The sequence below is a fragment of the Sus scrofa genome, chromosome 1 (assembly GCF_000003025.6).
Source record: "Sus scrofa isolate TJ Tabasco breed Duroc chromosome 1, Sscrofa11.1, whole genome shotgun sequence".
Lineage (NCBI taxonomy): Eukaryota > Metazoa > Chordata > Mammalia > Artiodactyla > Suidae > Sus > Sus scrofa.
Window position 1 is genome coordinate 37002080 of NC_010443.5, and position 23006 is coordinate 37025085.

Here is a 23006-nt window from a genome sequence, read left to right on the forward strand (position 1 = left end):
CGGAGCCTGAGGAGCCGGAAGCGGAAGTGGGGGGGTTGGACGCTGTCCTGAAGTTCCTCCGTAAGGGTCTTGAGCCCCGAGACTCCCGGAATGGTTGTGTTGCCTGCCAGGTGCTTTCTGCTAAAGATCACGATGTACCACGTGTTGGAGTGAGGATCTGTGTTGTATTCAGGAGCAAGGTGCGGTGAGCCAGTTTTTAGTTCGCACACCTGGAATGTACTACTTTTCCCGCAGTTCTTCAACTCCTGGTTCTTAAAAACTTAACTAAAATTTCACTTTTTTTCCGTGCAGACCTCTCTAAACACTCTAGGCTTTGGGGGCTGACTTAGCTGGACCACTCATTTAACATTTGGTATACTTCTTGTATTCTTGCAATAGCTTTCAAGGATATGTGCCTTGTAAGCCAATTAGAGTGCGCTCTTGAGGAAAGAGATCTCTTAAGATTCATTTTGTGCCTCACAGAAAACAAAGCAGTGTCCACCTCAGAGTAAGTACAATTGATCCTTGAACAACAGAGGTTTGAACTGCTCCGGGTACAATTGTATGTGACTTTTTTTCAGCGAGTGGTGCTATAGTACTACAAGATTAGAAACTGAAGGGCCAACCCTAAAGTTATACACAGATTTTTAACTTTGCAGAGGATGGATGTTCCTAATTCCCCTCACCCACTGCCTGCCTTGTTCAAGGGTCAACTGTGCTTATTAGCTTGTGTTGTTAGATTCCCATGACCAGTCCGCAGCCAACTGTATTATTATGTTCCATGATGGAAGTTGCTTCTAACTATTAACACCAGTACAGATTTCATAGTAGCAGACAGTTAATAAATTTTAACAATTTGCGTATTCTATATCTATGTTGCTGCTTTTGAAAGTACTAAGTCCTTCGTGCTTTTGAGACCTTTTATCTTTTGCATTCCACATATCATACAAAGCACAAGAGTAAGTATTCTGCATTTTCCCCGCATCAAGTGTCAGGATCATAGTTACTGCTTTCTAGTCGTGATTACTAGCATAGGCTGTTGTCAGTCTTGGGTTCAAACTTTAAGTTCCACTAATTACTATCTGGTATGCTCTCAAGCAGATTTCTTTGCTTCTTTTAGCCTGTTTTATCTGAGATGGAATAATACTGCCTCCCTCAATGTACGTAAGGTGTTTAATATAGTGTATGGGGCAATAAATAGCATTTAAGGAGATTTTTCTTCTCTTAACCTCCATGAGAATTCCTCTTAACAAGCCCTCTACTTTTGTTAGGATAGATGTCTTTTTTCTGTTTTGTTTTGTTTTTTAAATGGCTACACCTGAGGCATATGTAGGTTCCCGGGGCCAGGGATTGAATCTGAGCCATAGCTGCAAGCTACACCTCAGCTGTGGTAAGGGCAGATCCTTCTAAGCTGCAGCACAAGGCTGGGAATTGGACCCTACCCCCTCTGCAGCAACCTGAGCTGGTACAGTCATATTCTTAACTCACTGCACCATGACAGGAACTCCCAGGAAAGATGTCTTGATAAGTCCCCTTGAGTCAAGTGAGTCTCTGAGGAGCATATATGTCTCTTGGCCCCAAGGCTTCAGAGAGGGGGAATAAAAGTACTCTCTGACACATGAAAAGGTTATTAACTCTTTTGAGAAGAGGGGTCAAGGTAGGCAGAGAACAAATGCAATGTTAGGGAAAGGATGTGCAGGGTTGATGTGCCCCATCCAAAACTTGTCAGAATTACCAAACCCACATGAGATTTTGATGGGACAACTTTTTAGGGGGTATCAAAGAGGTGCTCATTTTCATGGCTGGATTGATATGATGTTGTGCAGAGATAGCAACTGAGAATACAGGACCTAGGAGAACCCAGATGAATTCAAGTTTTACTGATTTTTCACATAAGATCCTTTGAGCTAAGGTTCATGAGGAAAGGTCTTATTGGCCTTGTGTTGGAAATGGAGTAAAAGATTGAAACCATTTTTGGTATCTTGCAGTCTAAATCTCACTGCAAACAGAAGAATGAAATTAAGGGCTGGCCCAAAGAAGAAAGGCATCTCTAATTTTAGCAGGCCCTAGTTTAGGCTCCTTTTGGAAAACTGTTCCTATTTCATGCAGTTGCTGAGATTGGGGAGAGTTGTTCTCCTCTAGCCTAACTCCATCTGCCTGGAAATGTATGGCTTTTGATTATTTGAATTGTGGCAGCATCAGATTTTAAGGATGATCAGAAGAGAAGGATGAAGTTCCAGCCTGTTTCCCTTCACATTTTTAATTTTTTTTTTAATGCACAGATACTGCTTCACCTGAGGCAAATTAGTTGCTCTAGTTTGCAATTAGGGCTTCCGGTTTGTTCTGGTGCTTCTTCTGACCAGAGGATGAGATCTACGTTTCTTCACTTCTGGAGATCTTGTTTGTTGGAAATTTGACCTCAAGGAGCCGAGTTATACTTAAACCCATTGCAGTTACTTAAGTTTGAACTGATGACTCAGAGTCCCATCTTGTCAGGTTTGTTTCCTGAGAGCAGCTAGTGTTTTTTTCTCTCTTCTCTTCTTCCTGAATTATCTTCATTAAGATTGAAGATACTATACCATGGTCTTAGAGTAAAACGGTGAAAATGTTGTGCCCTAAATGGCCAGTGTTCAAAATTTTGTGTGTGTGTGTGTGTTTTTGCCATTTCTTGGGCCGCTCCCGTGGCATATGGAGGTTCCCAGGCTAGGGGTACAGTCGGAGCTGTAGCCACTGGCCTACACCAGAGCCACAGCAACACGGGATCCGGTCCACGTCTGCAACCTACACCACAGCTTATGGCAACGCTGGATCCTTAACCCACTGAGCAAGGCCAGGGATCGAATCTACAACCTCATGGTTCCTAGTTGGATTCGTTAACCACTGAGCCACGATGGGAACTCCCCAGTGTTCAAATTTAACTAACCATTCCAAATTTTGTCTCTGGTTTGAAGTTTGTTGTCACTAGTTAAAATCCATACTAATAATCAAAAATAAAAAATAAAAAAAGATTGAAGATACTGAAGACCATTCTAGAAACTTATTAAATAAAAGCTCCAGGCTTTAACTTTGTAGCTTAGGCAGCTTTGCACATCTTTGAATGGAATGCCATTTATTACTTCTCTTGGGCAACACTTGTGTACTAGGGATAAGTTCACAGTGCACTTGCTTCATTTGAGTTAGATCTTTCATCCTTTCTCTTTTCCTCTTTCCTACTTTCTCTCCCTAAAATATAAGAAGCAAATATGGTTTCTAAATAAAGGCTTTTGACAAGTTGTTTGCAAATACTGACAATCTCACAGTAGGCATATAGCTTTCCTAGGAAAAAAATAAACAAATTCTTGTTTAAGCACAATTGCAAATAATCACCATCTCTTGATCCTAGTTGCTTCCCATGAGTAGGAAAATAATTATATATAGTATAGATAGCCACAAGTCCCATAAAAGGGATTTTCCTGAGTATCTACTAAAATAGGGCGCAAAGGAGAGTTTTATTCAATTCCCATAGGTCACAGGTTCTTAAATTTAGCAGCACATTGGTACTGTGTTTATAATTTTAAATTCCATTTGTTCATCCTCGTGGCAACACTGGATCCTTAACCCACTAAGCGAGGTCAGGATTGAACCCGCATCCTCGTGGATACTAGTGGGGTTGGTTATAGCTGACGCACAACGGGAACTCCAGGAGCTTTTAAAAACACCTGTGTTCAGGTCACATCCCAGACAAATTAAATTGAATCTCTTGGGATAGATTCCAGGCCTTGTATTTTTAAAAACTCCTCAGGTAATTCCAATGTGCTGGTATATAGGAAAGCAATTGACTTTTGCACACTAACTTTGTATCCTGCAATTGGCTATAATTGCTTATTAGTTTCAGCAGTTTTTTAACTGATTCAGATTTTCTACATAGATGATCATATCACCTATGAACAAAGATAATTTTATATCTTTTTCCCCAAATTTGTATACTTTTAAACTTCTTTTATTATTACCTTCTCTGGAAAGTCTTCTTTGATACTTTCATCCCCAACCACAGCAATATTAAATGTTTCTTCAGCTGTGGTGCATATTTTATTATCCTACGTAGGCCTTACACAGTCCTTTGTAAATAGGTATATTTTTTAGTGCTGCACCCACAGCATTTGGAGTTTCCCAGGCTAGGTGTCAAATCAGAGCTACAGCTGCTGGCCTACACCACAGTCACAGCAACAAGGGATCCAAGCCATGTCTTCGACCTACACCACAGCTCACAGCAATGCGAGATCCCCCGCCCACTGAGTGAGGTCAGAGATCTAACCTGCATCCTCACAGATATTGGTTGGATTTGTTTTCTCACTGCACTACAATGAGAACTCCTGGCAGTGACTTTTCAGATATAAAATCAAAGGCATCATTCAAGAAGACATAACTGATAAGGTGGATTTAATTAAAAACCATTGCTCTGTAAATGATAATGTCAAAAGAATGAGAAGACAAACCACAGACCAGGAGAAAATATTTTCAGAAGACTTAACTGTTAAAGGACTGTTACACAGCATATACAGAGAACTCTGAAAACTCAACAAATATATTAACAACCTCATTAAAAAATTGGAAAAAGATCTAGACACCAAAGGAGATATATACAGATGGATGATAAGCACATGAAAAGATGATCCATATCATATGTGATCAAGGAAATACAAATTGAAACATGCCTACTAGAATGATCAAAATCTCAAACACCGACAACACCAAATGCTGACAAGGCCGTGGTGCAATAGGAATTCTTATTTATTGTGGGTGGGAATGGAAAATGGTACAGCTACTCTGGAAAAATCATAGCAGTTTTTTAGAAAACTAAACATACACTTACCATATGATCCAGCAATTGTGCTCCTTGGATTACCCAAAGGAGTTGAAAACATGTCTGCATAAAAACCTGCATGTAGGTGTTTATGTCAGCTTTATTCATAATTGCCAAAAGTTGGAAGTAACCAGGATGTCCTTCAGTAGGCGAATGGATAAACTGGTATTTCCAAACAATGAACTATTATTCAGTACTAAAATAGAGATGAACTATCAAGCTACGAAAACACATGGGGAACCTTAAATTCATATTACCAAGTAAAACAAGCCAGTCAGGAATGTTACATACTGTATGATTCCAACTATATAACATTCTGGAAAAGACAAAACTATGGAAACAGTAAAAAATCAGTAGTTGCCAGGGGATAAAGAAGGAGGGATGAGCAGGCAGAGGACCTTAAGGGCACTGAAAATACATAGTCTAGATGATACTATAATGCTACGTGGCATTACACATTTGTCCAAAACCAGAGAGTATACAGTGCTGAGTGAACCCTAAGATAAAGTATGATGTGGACTTTTAGGTGATTATATCAGTATAGGTTAGGGTTTTTTTTTTATTTTTTTGGGTTTTTTTGTTTTGTCTTTTGTCTTTTTAGGGCCACGCCCATGGCATATAGAGGTTCCCAGGCTAGAGGTCAAATTGTAGCTGTAGCTGCTGGCCTAGGCCACAGCCACAGCAACATGGGAATATCAGTGTAGGTTAATCAGTTGTAACAAATGCACCACTCTGATAGGGAATGTTGATAATGGAAGAGACTGCATGTGTGGGGGCGGGGGGTATATAGGAAACTCAATTTTGCTATGAACCTAAATCTGCTCTATAAAAGTAGTCTTGGAGTTCCCATCATGGCGCAGTGGTTAACGAATCCAACTAGGAACCATGAGGTTGCTGGTTCAATCCCTGGCCTTGCTCAGTGGGCTAAGGATCACAGTGTTGCTGTGAGCTGTGGTGAGGGTCGCAGACTCAGCTCGGATCCTGCGTTGCTGTGGCTCTGGCATAGGCTGGTGGCTACAGCTCTGATTGGACCCCTAGCCTGGGAACCTCCATATGCCGAGGGAGCGGCCCTAGAAAAGGCAAAAAGACAAAAAAATAAAAAATAAAAAAGTAAAGTCTTTCAAAAACAAAAGAAAACCTTTCAAGTCCAGAGAGGCAAAATTTTACACAGTATTTTCCCATATTTATTTAGCAGAAATTAAGTGAACAGTTTGAAATAGTTTATTATTTATAATTTTACAATTCTGTAGTTACAAAAAACAGTATCACAACATGCATAAATAATGCTCTTGATAGTACTTTAAACATTTTTAAGACAGGTTATGAGTTATCTTTGTATTGAGCTAAAGTTATATATAGCCAGAAAGTTACCAAGTAATTAAACTACTGAAAAGAATGAGTGAATTTTAATTGTCATAATTCGATTATTAATCTTTACAAGAAAAGTGCCACTAAAAATGTAAGGTTCCAAGGGTTTTCCAACAAAGGAGGAAAAAAACTTACTATGAGGGTATAATTCCATATAAATTAAATCAAATGGCTAATAAAATTTTTCTTTCTCTCTCTCTCTCTCTTTTTTTTTTTTTTTTTTTTTTTTTGCTGCACCGGTGACATACGGAAGTTCCCAGGCCAGGAATTGAATAGGAGCCATAGCTTCAACCTACGCCACAGCTGTGGCAATGCCGGATCCTTAAACCACTGTGCCACAGCAGGAACTCCTCAAAGGGCTAACAACATTTTTTAAGAGGTCCATAAGGCATTTAAAAATTCTTTAGGAGTTCCAGTCGTGGCTCAGTGGTTAACGAATCTGACTAGGAACCATGAGGTTGAGGGTTCGATCCCTGGCCTTGCTCAGTGGGTTAAGGATCCGGCTTTGCCATGAGCTGTGGTGTAGGTCGCAGACATGGCTCAGATCCCGCATTGCTGTGGCTGTGGCGTAGGCCGGTGGCAACAGCTCCGATGAGACCCCTAGCCTGGGAATCTCCATATGCCGCAGAAGCAGCCCTAGAAAAAGGCAAAAGACAAAAAAAAAAAAAAAATTCTTTAGATACCTTACAGTTATTATCATAATATTGTCAATTACATCACTCTAAGTTCACATAGTACAACATGTTGCACATATTGAACATTCTTTTTCTGAAGCTGGTCACAGTTGAAGTGATTTATGGAAATGTGAAACTGCTAATCTGTGAAGGTGCTCAGTGAGCTACTTAATAAAGCAGTGCTGAAACACTTGTAAATCTAATTTTGAGAGCCCATAACCCCTACTTCCAGATCCCTCTGTCCACCTCCAGTGAATAAAATAGAATTTGGACATTCAACTGTAAAGTGAATAATAATGGAAGCAGAACTCCAGAAAAATGCATGTTGGTCTCAGCCTAAACTTCCACTCTCTACTACCAATGAGTCTCAAATACTCAGTTCTACTGCCACTTCTCTCAAAAGGGTTTTCCTCTCCACGGCCTCATCTATGAACATTTTTGCACCCAACATACTAAATTGTACTCACTGGTTTTGTAATTAAAGGCAGACTGTCCTTCCTCACTTCTCTGTTTTCTGATCCTGGCAGTGTCTGGTACATACTAAATGCTTAGCAAATGTTTGTTGAATAAATAAATGAACAAATGAACTAAACTATTGTTTCCAGTGGTTGTAGCTCAACATTATAGTATTTAATTACTTATAACTATTTTTTAATATCATGCCCCCCAAAAAGGAAGGAAAAAAAAAAAAAACCTAGTCTTCTCAGCCTATTTCTAAAGTCAATACTTTAATCCTTACGTTCATTTATATTCACGTACATGGTACTTTTATATACTGGCACAATGTAAGATTAACTTTCAGTACTTACTCTTCATTAACATTCATTATTGTTAGTGTGGATTAGCACCAAAAGACAATTCCTAAAGAAATATGTCTCATGAAATGATTTATCAATATTAACATTGTTATTAAAATAAACTTTTTCATCCAACCCTATCTATCTCCACTTTCAAATCAGTACTTTTTCATGATAAAAGATAGGTCTAACCACTTTTTAATTCTAATTTTCCTCTGGAACAATAAACAAGCCATAAAGCAACAGTTTCTGCCAGTTTTAATACATTAACATAACCACTTTATGTTTCTTTCCCATTTACAGTCTTACAGATAAAATTCCATTACAATGCATTTAAGTCTACTCAGTAATAGCTTCCCATAAAACCCAATGAACCTTACAATTGTAATTAGACTTCATAGAGACGAAGATATTAGTTTATGTTGAGCCAAGATTGCAAAAATCTTCCACTGCTGACATTTTCATGTTCTTAATTTTTCAATCAAATAATCAGCCTGTAATTAAAATATAACATTTTTATTCTAGTTATCATAGCTCACATGAAATAATTCTACTGGAATCCCTATTATAATAATCCACAGCAGAAGAGCTGGATACTACATATTCTGTTCCTAAAAATATCTTACAGAAAACTCTCCATATAATAGTTTTTATAGTAAAGGTTATTTTTTCTATATTATATATAAATAGGCAGGTTTTCATCCACATTGCCTACTTGTTAGGAAGTTTTAATAAGGAAAATAAATATAGTACTAAAATTTAAAAAAGTAAACTAGACATGGAAGAACCTGAAATTAATTTTACTAAGTGAAAGAAGCTAATCTGAAAAAGCTACATATTGTATGATTCTAATTATTTGATACTGAGGAAAAGGCAAAACTGGATACATTAAAAAGATCAGTAGTTACCATGGATTAAGGGGGAGGGAGAAATGAATGGTCAGAGCAGAAAGGCTTGTCAGGGCAGTTAAGCTATTCTGTATGATAGTGTAATTGTGGATACATGTCATTATACACTTCTCCAAACCCACAGAATGTACATCAAGGATGAACCCTAATGTAAACTACGGACTTTGAGTGACAATGATGTGTCAATTCAGTTTCATGGATTATAACAAATTTAGCACTGTGGTATAGGATGATGACAGTAGGGGAGATTTTGAGTATATGGGGACAGAGCGTATGTGGGAACTCCCTGTATTTTCCATTCAATTTTGCTGTCACCTAAAACTGCTCTAAAAAAATTAATCAATTGAAAAGTTAAAAGTAAACTGATGTCTTCTAATTATATCATTTCAGATACATGTCTAAATCATCTTATACATTATATAATATTTTAGAATAAACTTTAATATCTCTATCTTGATTTTTTTCAAAGGCTCATAATATATACTTAAATACTTAGATTTAAGAAGAGTTCAGATTCCCAGGGTGAACCATTAGCAGATCTCATAACCCTGTTCACTCATTTTTTTATCCCCAACTAAAATATATAATAAATAGTTTAAAAATTATAAAAATGTATTTTTAATTATTTTTATTATAAAAACATATAGTGTAGAATATTAGAAGTACAAATATTAGAAATATTTGTGTCATACTAATTTTTTTTAAAGAGACCACATCAACTTCCTAAAAAATGTCCAACACACATACACACTTTAAATATACTCTTAAATACATAAAATTGTCCAGACAAGATGAGGAGAGGGATAGCAAGTTTGAAATATGAAATTTCTAGAAATCAGATACTTTTTAATTTATGCTATGACTAATAATTATATGCATTAACTAATGATAATTATTTAATTTATAATTTGATGATCATTCAGATTATTTGACTGTCAGGTTATAAGGCTATAACCAACTGAATTCTGTTCTACTTTTCCCCTAGCAAAGCAAAATTCTGCAATTTTTTAGGTTCAAAGTTTAAACCTGAGATCTAGCAGCTGATGCTTTACTGGCATCAATTTCTACAATGACATTCATTGATGATAGAGGCAGTGGGTAGCATCTACTGAGCCCTTACTATCTGCCAGATACAATTTTAAGTGCATCACATGTTAAATATTTCATTAATCCTCTTATCAACCCTGGAGGTAGGCTCTATTACCAATATACATGTAATAGATATATTAAGAAAAAAACAAAAACTTGGGCCTTAAAAAGTTAAGTAACTTGCACATGGTCACTCAAGTAACTAATAAAGCTAGAACTTAGAATTCTAAACTATTAATGTCATGAACTTCTATATCATATCTTCTGCTTACAATTAAGAGACTTTGCCATAGTGTCTCTTCCTACAGATTTGATTACCTGGAAAGACCCTCAAATTAAAAATATTATTTTAGATATGTGCAAATAGTAGGCTAAAACAAAGGACCAAGTCTCTAAGAGCTGTAAGTACCTACTGTTGACAAGAAAAAGTACAACAAAAAGGATAAATATGCTATATATTTTTCTATGTTGCTAGCATAACAATAACAACACTTACTGTGATAAACCAATAGGAATTCTCTTTATAAACCAATCTTGATAAGAAGCTAAGATGATCGACTGGTGCCAAAACATGAAGGTGCAAGTGGGAAATGGAACAAAACGGTGGGATATGGAAACCCATTCTAAAATAGAAAGAGATAGTTGACAAATTTAGTGTGACAAGAGTTTAAGGCTGTATTTTCATGTTAAAACACATAAACAGTAAAGACAACCAAATAGGTTGCCTAAAGTAGATAGATTACTACTCAAACATCTCTTTCACTGTTTTTCTTTATGAACTTCAAGGTACTCACACAGTTCTTTTCATGTTGATATTCACCGTAAGATAAACTCTTCACTGAGAGTTTACAGCATATTATGCCTCTGCATAACCTTTATGAATTCTGAGCTGGGATTATATCTTATTACTTCAGTTCTTATGACATTAAGCTTTAATTCTCCTAAAAGATACCTCTGCAATGACACTTAAAATTACTGGGCACTCAAGTAGTTAAGCACCATTCTCTTTTCCAAGACATAGCCAGTAGATGGCATGCTTTCTCCTTTAATAAAGTAGTCATTTCCTTACCACCACTAAAAAGACTGGATCATCACTTAAGCTTCTTGAATACTGAAAATAAATTAGATGATAACTATTTACAATTACTTACTTTAAAAAACATTTACAAGAGAATTCCTTTGGTAAAAAATAAATTGTAATATTATTTAACCTCTTAAAATCCATTTACAAACAGTCCACTGACTCTGAATGGAGCAAGGCACACCTGTAACAATAATCTAAGCCTAGAAATATTTGCCTGTTCAAACTAGAAGTGAGTCTCAGTTTTAAAAATAAGGACTAAAAGTGACTGGGAATGTGGAAGAAGGCACGGGAGAGATGCTATATTGTATCAATACAGGACAGACTGGGTGAAGTCAGATTCACAACATGTACTGAAAAGCTTCCACCACTACCCAGAAAAGGAGACAAAGTTTTTCCTCCAGGAAACAGGAGCCATATAATGGTATCATGCAATCTAATAGCCAGAAGCAAATCAAGGGTTCATTCAACCTTTTTGTTTTAAAGATGGGAACACCAAGACCCAAAAAGTTGAGGAGACTTCCTATGGTCACAATGCTAGGCAGTGGTTAAGCTAGAATTGAGACTCAGGGCTCTTGATTCCTACTCCAATGTTCATTCTTCTAATAAGCACTCCTATGACTGGGGCAGGAACTTGCTGCTTTTGACCAAAGAGTCTCAAATACCACCTGTTCAATGGATATGGTACGTTAACAGCTTGCACAGTATTTTCACACGCACAATCTCAGGTTTGAGCCTATAAGTAGGCAGTGCAGGTATTACCTTGGAGAGGTTAAATGACTTATTTAAAGTAACCTAACAAGTACAAGTACAGTAAACACAGCCAATACAAGTATAGTTACAGCGAGTAGCATGAGAGCATTAGAATTCAGGTCACTCTAAATTCCAGTTCAGAAGTAATCTCCACACTGCCTGCATTGGTACTGCTTTGATCATACAAGGCAAAATGAGAAATCTTATTAAAAGAAAAAACAATTTAATTAAAAATATTACCAGATTGAACACTGTGCTTTTGCTCAAACTTTGGAGAATACCAGAGTTCTGTTCAGCAGGCAACAAATTCAAGTTACTTTCAGGCTAGAAGCATAATAATGTATTTTTAAACCACATAAAATATGTTTTTTCCTAAGGAAACTCAATTTACACACAATTTTACAGGAATGCATACTCTGAACAAAGAAAAATGGACTAAGTAATTAATTTTACCTACCCACTGCTTGAGTATACTTGTCAGTCCAAATGGTAAGTAGTGATTATTAGAAGATGTTGAGACATGAAAAGTTGTTTGGTTTATTAAATTTACCAATGAACAATATGCTCACTTTCAGAAAAACTGCATTTGAACCATGAACTCTACTTTCATTTTCCTGAGGAAATAACACTTAAGAAAAATCAACTGCATATATTGATTTCTATCTAGAGGTATACATACCTAATATTGTTGAAGTCAGTGAAATTATTCCTTTCAAGAATGGTTTTTCCAACAGTTACCATGTTCTCAACTATAAAACAGGAAAGAAGCTACATTATACTATAGGAGACATAAGGTTCACTACGTAGTTATTAATCTCAACTTTTAGGGTCCTTGTAAAACATCATATCAAATGGATACACATTTAAAGACACATTCAATAGCTCTAAGTTACTGAGAGGTTTCCTCTATTGTTTCTTTCCTATTTCACTGACATCGACCCTATTATTTCCTTCTTTATACTTTGGTCTGATTTGCTTGCCTCTTTCTAGCGTCCTAAACTGAAAACTTAGGTCATTGATTTTATACCTCCTTTTCTAGTATAAGTACTTAAAGCTAAAAATTTCCTTCTAGGCACTGCTTGAGCTACATTCTATGAATTCTTATATTTTTGTAATCAATCAATTCAAAATATTATCTTTTTGACCTGTTTATTTAGAAGTTATGTGAGGGAGTTCCTGTTGTGGCTCAGTGGTTAACAAAACCGACTTGGAACCATGAGGTTACAGGTTCGATCCCTGGCCTTGCTCAGTGGGTTAAGGATCCGGTGTTGCCGTGAGCTGTGGTATAGGTTGCAGACACGGCTCGGATCCTGCATTGCTGTGGCTCTGGCATAGGCCGATAGCTACAGCTCTGATTAGACCCCTAGGCTGGGAACCTACATATGCCTCGGGAGCAGCCCTAGAAAAGGCAAAAAAACAAAACAACAACAACAAAAAAGTTATGTAAAACTGTATTAATTTTAAAATATTTAGTTCTAGACTAGATTTTATCATTTTTAAATTTAATTCCACTGTCATCAGATGACATATTTTGATCTTTTGAAATGTACGGAGACTTGTTTTATTGTCCAGAATATGGTCTATCTTGTTGAACATGTGCTCATAAAAAGTGTATTCTATAGTTAAGTGACTATAATTAATGTCAATTATAGTCACAGTGCTTGCTAATGTTCTTGAGCTCTTCCATACACTTATTATTTCCCCAACTTTACTGCCTATATAAAGATATTAATTCAAAAACTTTTACTGTACAAATAAATAATCAGAAAGAACTGTATGTAAAGAGAAATCTCCAAATATCCACCATGGTGCTTCAAAATGCAATTCAATTTACAATAGTTACAAAAACTTTTAACAAGACATACTAGAAAAAGAAAAGCAAGGATAAACACATTTCTCTCTCTTCAAGAAAAACCATATAAAAGGAAATACTTAAGGCTATGGTAGCTGTTGCCTAGTTCTAAATATCAGATACCGACTCACAGACTTTGAAAAACTTATGGTTTCCAAATGAGACAGTTTGGGGGGTGGGGGGATGCATTGAGGGTTTGGGATGGAAATGCTGTAAAATTTGGTTGTGATGATTGTTGTACACCTATAAATGTAATAAAATTAAAAAAAATAGTGCATGTATATTGGCCTCCATCTGTTGGAATGAGCATGAAACACCAACACAACTTAAAGAGAACTAAGGAACTTTGCAATATTTAGAAAAAAATAGTTTAAAAAAACTGGTAATTCAACAGTCTAAATACTAACAAAGCACAAGTCAAGGTTTTCATCAAAGAGATTTCTTAGTAACCTTCAAAAATCTGGCCCAACTTATCTATCTTGCCAAGCTACCTTAAAGTTCTGACCAAACTAATCCAGATCCTGATGACAATGGCCAACCAAGCATATTGGAAATCAACTTAGAAATGTCTTAGTAAACGGTAGCTGACAAGTCACAAAAATCATGAATAAGAAAATACAGGATAATCCTGCAAGAGATATGACTCCAGAATCTCTTTTTCAGAGGCTGAAAGTCCATCACTAAAATCTCATAATCTTTTGTCCTAGCTCATCATATAGGAAACTACAAGGCAAGTATCAATAAGGTCTCACTTTCAGGCAATATGAACTCATATGTCATACCATAACTTATTTGTTTATAACTTTTTGTGCACCTTTTACTTTCAGAGTCAAGAAAGCCATCATTTAAAAAATATAAAGAGGCATTATCTTTTAGATTTCAAAGGTTAAATAACATGATGTCTGGGATTTGCTTCAAACCCACTGTGGGAGAAGGTTAGTACATGTAAAAAGATCATTCACAAGTTAATAAATGTTGCAGCTGGCTGAAAAATACATGAAGATTATTACTATTTTCTTTATTTTTGTATATATTTGAACTTTTTCAGAATGAAAGTTTCAAAAAGCCACAATGCTCCTTTATTATATTACCCGGCTAAACTGTTTTTTTCGATTGTTACTGCCATCACTGATGCCAATTCAACATGATATAACCATTATGAATACGGCCATCATCTTACCCAGCCCTATTTGATCTTTCTTTAAATAGTTGCAATTTACAATATGCTTCTTTGGTGCCACAAGATAATGATGAGGTGCCGCTGGTTTGATATCTTTGAAGCAAACTAGGTCTTCATTCTGAAGGAAAAAAATGTATCATTTGTTAGTGAATTTTTAAAAATAATTTCCTAATACTGTTCTGGTATGTCTTAAATATCATAAATCTCAGCCCAATAAGGAAATATTACAACTAAAACCCATTGGACAATTTTGTGATTTTGCATTAAATCTATAAAGACAGGCTTTAGCTTCCTTCATGAGATGCTCATTTATTCCAGAGGAAAAAAAGACACATACAAAGTCAATTTCAGGAAAAAAAATTATGAATGAAGTTTATTAAAAACTTCATTGCCATAATCCCAGAATTTTTAAAACTTCATTATATACTTCTCCGTCTCTACCCTAAGATTTTTCCACTTCTTTTTTTTTTTTTTTTTTTTTTTTTTTTGTCTTTTTTGCTATTTCTTTGGGCCGCTCCCGCGGCATACAGAGGTTCCCAGGCTAGGGGTCGAATCGGAGCTGTAGCCACTGGCCTATGCCAGAGCCACAGCAACGCGGGACCCGAGCCGCGTCTGCAACCTACACCACAGCTCACGGGCAACGCCGGATCGTTAACCCACTGAGCAAGGGCAGGGATCAAACCCACGACCTCATGGTTCCTAGTCGGATTCGTTAACCACTGCACCACGACAGGAACTCCGATTTTTCCACTTCTAACATGTACTTTTAGAGGTCTGAATACAGAATCACAGCAAGATTGACAAATCCTTTTTTATATTTAACTTTTTCCAAGGTGACATTTTCTTCGATTATAACATCATCTAACATCTACATATCTAGGGCTTACATTTTGAAACACATTTTATACTACTTACAAATACTTTTTGTTTATGTTTACTTGCTACTTTCCAGCATTAAAAAGACTTGGAGGAGTTCCCATTGTGGCGTAGAGGAAATAAATCCCACTAGTACTCATGAGGATGTGGGTTTGATCCCTGGCCTCGCTCAGTGGGTTAAGGATCCAGCACTGCTGAGAGCTATGGTGTGGGTAACAGATATGACTCAGGTCCCATGTTGCTGTGGCTGTGGTGCAGGCTAGCAGCTGTAGCTCTGATTTGACCCCTAGCGTGGAACTTCCACATGCTGCAAGTGCAGCCTCAAAAAGCAAAAAAAAAAAAAAAAAAAAGACTCCAAAATGTTGAAACAAACTCCAGCATATTGTACTAAGTTATGTGCACATCCATTACATGTGTGGCATCAATTCTCTGGTTTACATACTCCACACAGCAATGTAAGGAAAAAAAGGAAAAGGAAACAAAAAAGGGACTCTTTCAACCTATTAAGTTTTAATCTTTTCCAAGAGAAAAATCTGTATCCCCTGAATAACCTTATTTAATATCTTAGAATTTAAAAATTAGTCAAAATTAAACAGAATCAGTAGCAATAAGCATAGTTTCCTTCAGAAAAATTCCTAGAATGCTCTGTTGTTCATTAGTTCTCCATTCCAAGAACCAAAATTCAGTTTGAACGAGAGCCTTATATCCATGCCAAAAATTTTGATTTGAGCGAGAATAATAATGAAAGGCAACTGTATATGCTGTACTTGAACTTTCTTATCAGTATCTATACTGCTCATCTAAGCTTCAAATGACTGACAGTGAGACCCGAGTTCAGTGAATGGGACTTTCTGTCAACTTTAAGCGCCAGCAGAGTCCTGACTGAAATGGAAGGCAGCAAAAGCAAGGTATTATGTGTCCCTTTTGTACCTCAAGGCTTCTATAAAATGCCCACAATATCACTTTATTAAAATATTGTTAAAAATGTTGATTTTGTTGCTGTTCTCACTTACATACCTTTATCTTAGAGCTGATAAAATGTGGAGGCACAACAACACAAAACTATCAATTATTTTTTCCCACTATTAAGTGTAACCTGCCTATAAAATGAGACTGGAGAAGGGAAAAAAAATATAGCTTTTAAGATCTTGAGGCAAACACAGTGATGGGTCAAATGAATGTAGCAGGAGCTAGGAGAAAAGTACACAAACAAAAAGTGAACTGAAGTGCCTGCCGACAGAAACAGGGATCTGATGCTGTGTTTAAAAAATATGAGCGTCCTAATTGCCCCCAGACTTTCAGGAAAATCTACAGCAACTGTTGCTTTGTGTCACCTATCAGGAAAAGGAAAGGAAAAGAATCTGCTGCTCTCTTTGGCTGATGCAAGACAAAGGTCTGAAGCTGAGATAAAAAATTTAATAGAAAGAGAAAATCATGAGAAGTGACTAGGGATAATGTATGAAGAATCCTCTCCCCAGCTCCAAGAAAAAAATCTTCTGAAATGCTGGGGACAGTGATGGGTTTCTTGAAACTCATGGATTGAGACTCAGACCAGGGTGTGTGTGTGTGTGTGTGTGTGTGTGTGTGTGTGTGTGTGTGTGTGTGTGTGTGTGTTTGCAAGCGCACCCAAGCACACATGCACACACATACATATGTATGCAAATGTGTGTGTGTGTGTGTGTGCAAGCGCACCCAAGCACACATGCACACACATACATATGTATGCAAATATGCATACGTGTGTGAGTCTATGTATAGTCATGTAGGGAAATCCCAAGAGCTAACCCTAACCCTAAAATAACCAACCTCACAATTATTATCAATTTTAATCCATTTTTATTATGGTTTTCCTATCTAGTAGTAACCTTTTTTTTTTTTTTAACGGCCTGTGGCATATGCAAGATCCCAAGCTAGGAGTTGAATCAGCTGTAGCTGCTGGCCTACACCACAGTTTGTGGCAACACTGGATCCTTAACCCACTAAGCGAGGCCAGGGATCGAACCTGCAACCTCATGGTTCCTAGTCGGATTCTTTTCTGCTGTGCCATGATGGGAACTCCACTGATGACTGTTTTTAGACAAAGCTTTCCACAGCTACTGGTATCTATTTTCTATTACTTTTCTTCAACATTAGTACTAGAGCATGTGAAATTTAAAAGCAGTTTCTGGAGTTCCCATTGTAGCTCAGTGGTAAAGAACTCAACTAGTATCCATGAGGATGTCGGTTCCATCCCTGGCCTCACTCAGTTGGTTAAGGATCCGGTGTTGCCATGTGCTGCAGTGTAGGTTGAAGACGTAGCTTGGTGTAGGCCAGCAGCTGTAGCTCCAGTTAGACCCTTAGCCTGGGAACTTCCATTTGCCAAGGGTGCAGCCCTAAAAATAAAAAAAAAAATAAATAAATAAATTCCGTTTCCAAGAATCTAAGGAACACTGAACACTGTGAGGTGAGAAAACTCACCTGACCTCTTGCTTTCTTCACTTTATTTTATTTTTTGTCTTTTCTAAGCCTGCTCCCAAGGCATATGGAGGTTCCCAGGATAGGGGTCGAATTGGAGCTGTAGCCCCTGGCCCACATCAGAGCCACAGCAATGCCAAATCCGAGCTGCGTCTGTGACCTACACCACAGCTCACGGCAACGCCGGATCCCTAACCCACTAAGCAAGGCCAGGGATTGAACCTGCAACCCCATGGTTCCTAGTCAGAGTGGTTAACCACTGCGCCGTGATGGGAACTCCCTCTTCATTTTAAATTTCGTAAAATAAGGAATGAATGAAGAGGCAGAGCTCAGTCCCTTCTGACTCTATGGATCAGCTCAGCAGATGCCTCTTTTACAGACAAACAACTGATATCTGTAGCCTTTCTCCCTGTCAGCTGCTCTCTGTTCTCATTTTCTTCTAGTCACTCTTTCTCTGGCCATAAATTCTTATCTTGGCCCCACCACACTTCAGTAACAACTACACGGCTGGACTCCAACCCTGATACACCTGCTGACCTTATCTAAAACTAGACTTCAGCTGCTGCCGGAGGGGAGGAAAAAAAATCACACGGCCGAGCATTCTCAACCTCAGCTGATCCTCATCACTGCACCAGAATCCTTATTTCCCTGATGCTCTCTCCTTTGCCTCCAGAGGTGCTACTTCAAACTTTTTCACTTTAAAATTAACCATACACTTGGCTTCTTCGCCTCCTTCAGGGCTTCATTCAAGTGCCATCTTCTTAGTGCAGCTTTTCGAGATTAAAAATTTTAAATTGCATCCCTTTTCTCTTTCTCTCTCTCTTTTTTTTTTTTTTTGTTTATTTTTGGTCTTTTGTCTTTTTTTAGGCCTGCACCCACCGCATATGGAGGTCCCCAGGCTAGGGGTTGAATCGGAGCTATAGCTGCCAAGCCTACGCCAGAGCCACAGCAACACGGGATCGGAGCCACGTCTGCAACCTACACAGCTCACAACAATGCGGGATCCTTAACTCCCTGAGTGGGGCCAGGGGTTGAAACTGCATCTTCATGGATACTAGTCTGGTTTGTTAACCACTGAGCCATGATGGGAATTCCTCCCATTTTTATTGTTCACCATCTAATAAACTACGAATTTCACTTATTATGTGTTTCATTTGTTATCTATTTCCTGTAAGTAGAATGTAAGCTCCATGAGGACAGGGATTTCTGCACATTTTATTTACTGCTGTGTCCCAGTGTCTCCAACAGTGCCTGGTACACAAAAGGCACCTATTCAAATATTGAATAATGGATGAGTGGCTGGGTTTCCTCTTTCCCAGGGACAAAGCTCTACCACCCTGAACCATTTTAAACCTCTCTCCATTGGCACCTTCCCATCAGCATTTAAACACACCAGTTTTCACTGTTTTTAAACGCTTTCTCTTAACCCACTTCGTCCTATAGTTAACACTCCACTTCCCTTCTCCCCAAGAGTGCTAAACTTCCTTCAAAAGTTGTCTATATTTGCTGCCTTCAATTTTTCATCCTCCAAGTTCTTATCAACTACAATCTGCTTTCTGCTCATGATTGCACCACAACTGCTTTCCTAAAGGTCAGTGACCATCATTCTGGGGACAAAACCAGTTCTAATCTAGCTTGGCCTCTCTGTAAGCAGAGTGGAGAGCTACCTAACCCTGATTGGAGGATTTGGGAAGGCTCAAACAGTTACCAATTCCTATCTTCTTGACATAGTTTCCCCTCTATTTCTTCGTCCCCTTTTCAGATCCTCTGCCTCTCTCTTATGTTGCTAGTGTTCTTTAGAGTTCAGTGTAGGGGTCCTTTCACATCTTACTCCACATATACTCCTAGGTGGTCTCATTAATTCTCCTCTTTTCAATTTCAATCTATAAACTGGCAGTTCCTATAGTCTAGGCTGGAAATGCAGATCTTGCCAGTGTCAGACTCCTAAATATCCTTAAATTGATGCCCTTTTCTTCATCCCACTACATTCTATTATTATTCTTTATTTCAGGCCGTCATCAAGGTGGATTACTTGAAAAGCCTCATAACCAAACTCCATGCCTTCAGATTGGTCCTCTCCAAATCATTCTCCACAATAGTGCCAGATGATCTTTCAAAGAGCAATCCCTTTCTTGTAACTCCTCATCCTCTTCCTTCCCACCCAGCATGAATGGTAGCATTAAACATTCTACTGTAGAGCTTCTCTTCACTCTTCAAATAAAGCCAAAACTCCTTAACATGAATTACAATATCCTTAATAATATGGCCCCTTGCCTACCTCTCCAGCCTCGTCTTTCATGACTCATCCCCGCAAACTTTATGCTCCAGTTAGACTGAATTTCTTTCTGTTCTCCTATAGCAGAAACCAAACCACTTGAGGTCCTCTTAGAGGGAACTTCTCTCCTCCTCCTCACCTGGCCAATACCTATTTATTTTTTCATGCCTCACTTCCTCTGGAAAACCTTCCCCAACCCTTCAAATCTGGGTCAGGTACCCCTCCACAGGGGAGCCTTGCAAAATAGTACAGGTGGTAAAACTATTTCACCACAGCACAGGGCACTGGAATCAGCTGCCTCCTCTGTCTGTATTCATTCCACCCTTTAGATTATAAAATCTAGACAGGGACTATCCTTTACCTTGCTCACCACTGAATCTCCAACAGTGCTTGGAAGGAATTCAATTTACTTTTAACAAGTGAATGGGAGTTCTCTGGTGGACTAGCAGTTAAGGACTCAGTGTTGTCACCGCAACCTTGGGTTTATCCTGACCTGGGAACTTCCGAGTGCTATGCCATGGCCAAAAAAAAAAAAAAAAAAAAAGGATAAAATAAAACAAAAACAAGTGAATGAATGTTTACTTCAAAAACAAAACAAGACCAGACTCTGGAGCTGATTCTCTCAAAAGACTGTTTCTTCAAAGGTAAGCAGAGTTGGTAGAAGAAAGTGACTAACAGATATGTGTTTTAAAATATTTGGGGAGTTCCCATCGTGGCACAGTGGTTAACGAATCTGACTAGGAACCATGAGGTTGCGGGTTCCATCCCTAGCCTTGCTCAGTGGGTTAAGGATCCGGCGTTACCATGAGCTGTGGTGTAGGTCGCAGACACGGCTCTGATCCCGTGTTGCTGTGGCTCTGGCATAGGCTTGGCAGCTACAGCTCTGATTAGACCCCTAGCCTGGGAACCTCCATATGCAGCGGGAGCGGCCCTAGAAAAGTCGAAAAGACTAAATAAATAAATACATACATACATACATAAAATACCTGGGTAAAGTCTTAATGCTCTGAAAATGTCCATACATTCCAATTAATAACACTTCTAAAGCACTGGACCCTTTAGTGGAAATCATTACTAAGTAGCAGTTCGTACTAATAGTGGACCCGCTCCTGCCAGCCTATTTTCAATCAATCTAACAGACTTTTCACGATTACCATTATCTATTTTCTACTAGTTTTATCTTCAGTATCAGTATTAAGAGTGCATAACGTAAAAGCAATATCTAAAAAGGAGAGACTGGGAGGGAGAGAACCCTTTAATAAAATGAGGCCATACGTGCTATTTTCTACCAATTATCACTACATGTTCTCCCCTAAGAACAGCAAAGAGGCCGCAGGTGACCCTCCCCGCCCCTAGAGAAGCAACTCCGTCGCGAACACTAGAACACCCGGGCGCCCCCCGCTTCATTTACATAGGACCCTCCCACCCGATCCCCCCCATCGAGGCCCTCCTGGCGGAGTCCCCAGGAGCGATCAGGCCCCCACCCACGCCCAGTCGCGCGTTGCCGCCCACCTCACAGTACAGGAGTTCCGTGCCGGGTTCCTGCTGCCCCGCGATCCGGCAGAACACGCACTTTCTACTGTAGCCCTCGCGCTCCGATGACTCTGCGGCGACCGTGGTGGTCCCCGCTGGAGACCCCGAGGTGTCTGCAGTCGCTGCTGCTTCAAGGCGTGCACATGACTTCGCAAAATCGCCTTCCCACTCCTCCGCCATCTCTGCCCCCGCGCGGCTCAAAGCCTCAGGCTTCTCCCGGACAGCGGGGCCCACGTAGAGTTCCCCTCCTGCACCTCCTCGATTTCACCTCGAGGCGTCGCCTCTAGCCTGGCGCTTGGCGAGTCAGCGCGTTGGGCGCCCGCGCAGTTGGAGGCTGACGCCAGAGCTAGAGCGACTCTCGGCGGAGCTGCAAAGCCATAGGCTGTGGCCCACACGCCAGCAACCACGAGGGGGCGTGAGAGGGCGCGACCGGCAGGAGCCGGAGGCCTTGGCGGCAGTCGCCCCGCCCCTTGCGTCTCCCTGGTAACAGCGCACGACGTCCCCCAAAACGCAGACTCGCGCCGCACGTCACAGTGACCGCACCGGCGCGCGGTATCCTGGGTCCAGAAGGAACTTGGCAGTTTTCAGCGTCGTTTCGCAGAACCCTGTAACGTATAAGGTGTCCCGGAGTGAATTATGATGTCGTAAGAAAAAGTTTTTTAAAACTTAGGATTTAAGAGAATGAACAAAATTTCCAGAACTTTGTTTCAACTCAGATCATATTTGAAGCTTTGTTTATGCATTTTCAGCCAGGATAATTTTGGGTGCTAAGCTCAAAATATGAAACTGAACGTCACCTCTGTCTTTGCCTTTTTTTTTTTTTTTTTAAGGGCCGTAGCTACGACTTATGGAATTTCCCAGGTTAGGGCATTGGTCTTCTGTTGTTGTAAACAGCACCAACTAGATCAAAATAGTGGGCTTTAATCTCATTCTTCATACCCAGGAAATTCGGAATCCTATAGTTTATAGTCCGAAATATTCCAGAAATTCACTGCGAGTGCTTTTTTTTTGCCTCACTTGGACAACTGCAATATCTTTCAGACTCTTTTCCCTCCTTGATTTTTCTGCCACTTGGACAAAAATCCTGTGTTTCCAACCTGGGTTCCTGGACTCCTCACTCAGTAGAAATTGCTAAGAGGCCAGATAAGAAATTCGGGCATGACTTTACTGGGGCTGTGCTATAGTGCACCAGAGAGGGAAAACAAGAAACAGGTTTCCTTGCATGCTCCCTGGGGTGCACAGGGCAAGCTGGTTCCTTAAATGTGATGAGGATAGGGGTGAATACATGAGTCTGGCCAGAAGGATGGCTCACGTGGTCTTCCCATCCCTTTAGTGGTGCTTTGT

At 39.1% G+C, this 23006-nt stretch overlaps 1 protein-coding gene across 1 annotated transcript; it reads right to left on the bottom strand.

The window, feature by feature from the left end:
• Positions 5984 to 22124, bottom strand: HINT3 (histidine triad nucleotide binding protein 3). The gene is made up of 5 exons (XM_001928728.4): positions 21642 to 22124; positions 14525 to 14642; positions 12172 to 12241; positions 10155 to 10281; positions 5984 to 8155 (listed from the first exon to the last, which is right to left on the bottom strand). Exons 1-5 carry the CDS (start codon positions 21840 to 21842, stop codon positions 8123 to 8125), a joined length of 549 nt encoding a protein of 182 aa, XP_001928763.2. The 5' UTR covers positions 21843 to 22124; the 3' UTR covers positions 5984 to 8122.

Coding starts and splice junctions, on each gene's coding strand:
- HINT3 (XM_001928728.4), bottom strand. CDS start 21,842: ATGGCGGAGGAGTGGGAAGGCGATTTTGCGAAGTCATGTGCACGCCTT. Junction 10,282..12,171: donor ACTGACTTCAACAATATTAG/GTATGTATACCT, acceptor TTTCTATTTTAG/AATGGGTTTCCATATCCCAC. Junction 8,156..10,154: donor ATTCCTATTGGTTTATCACA/GTAAGTGTTGTT, acceptor TTTTAATTACAG/GCTGATTATTTGATTGAAAA.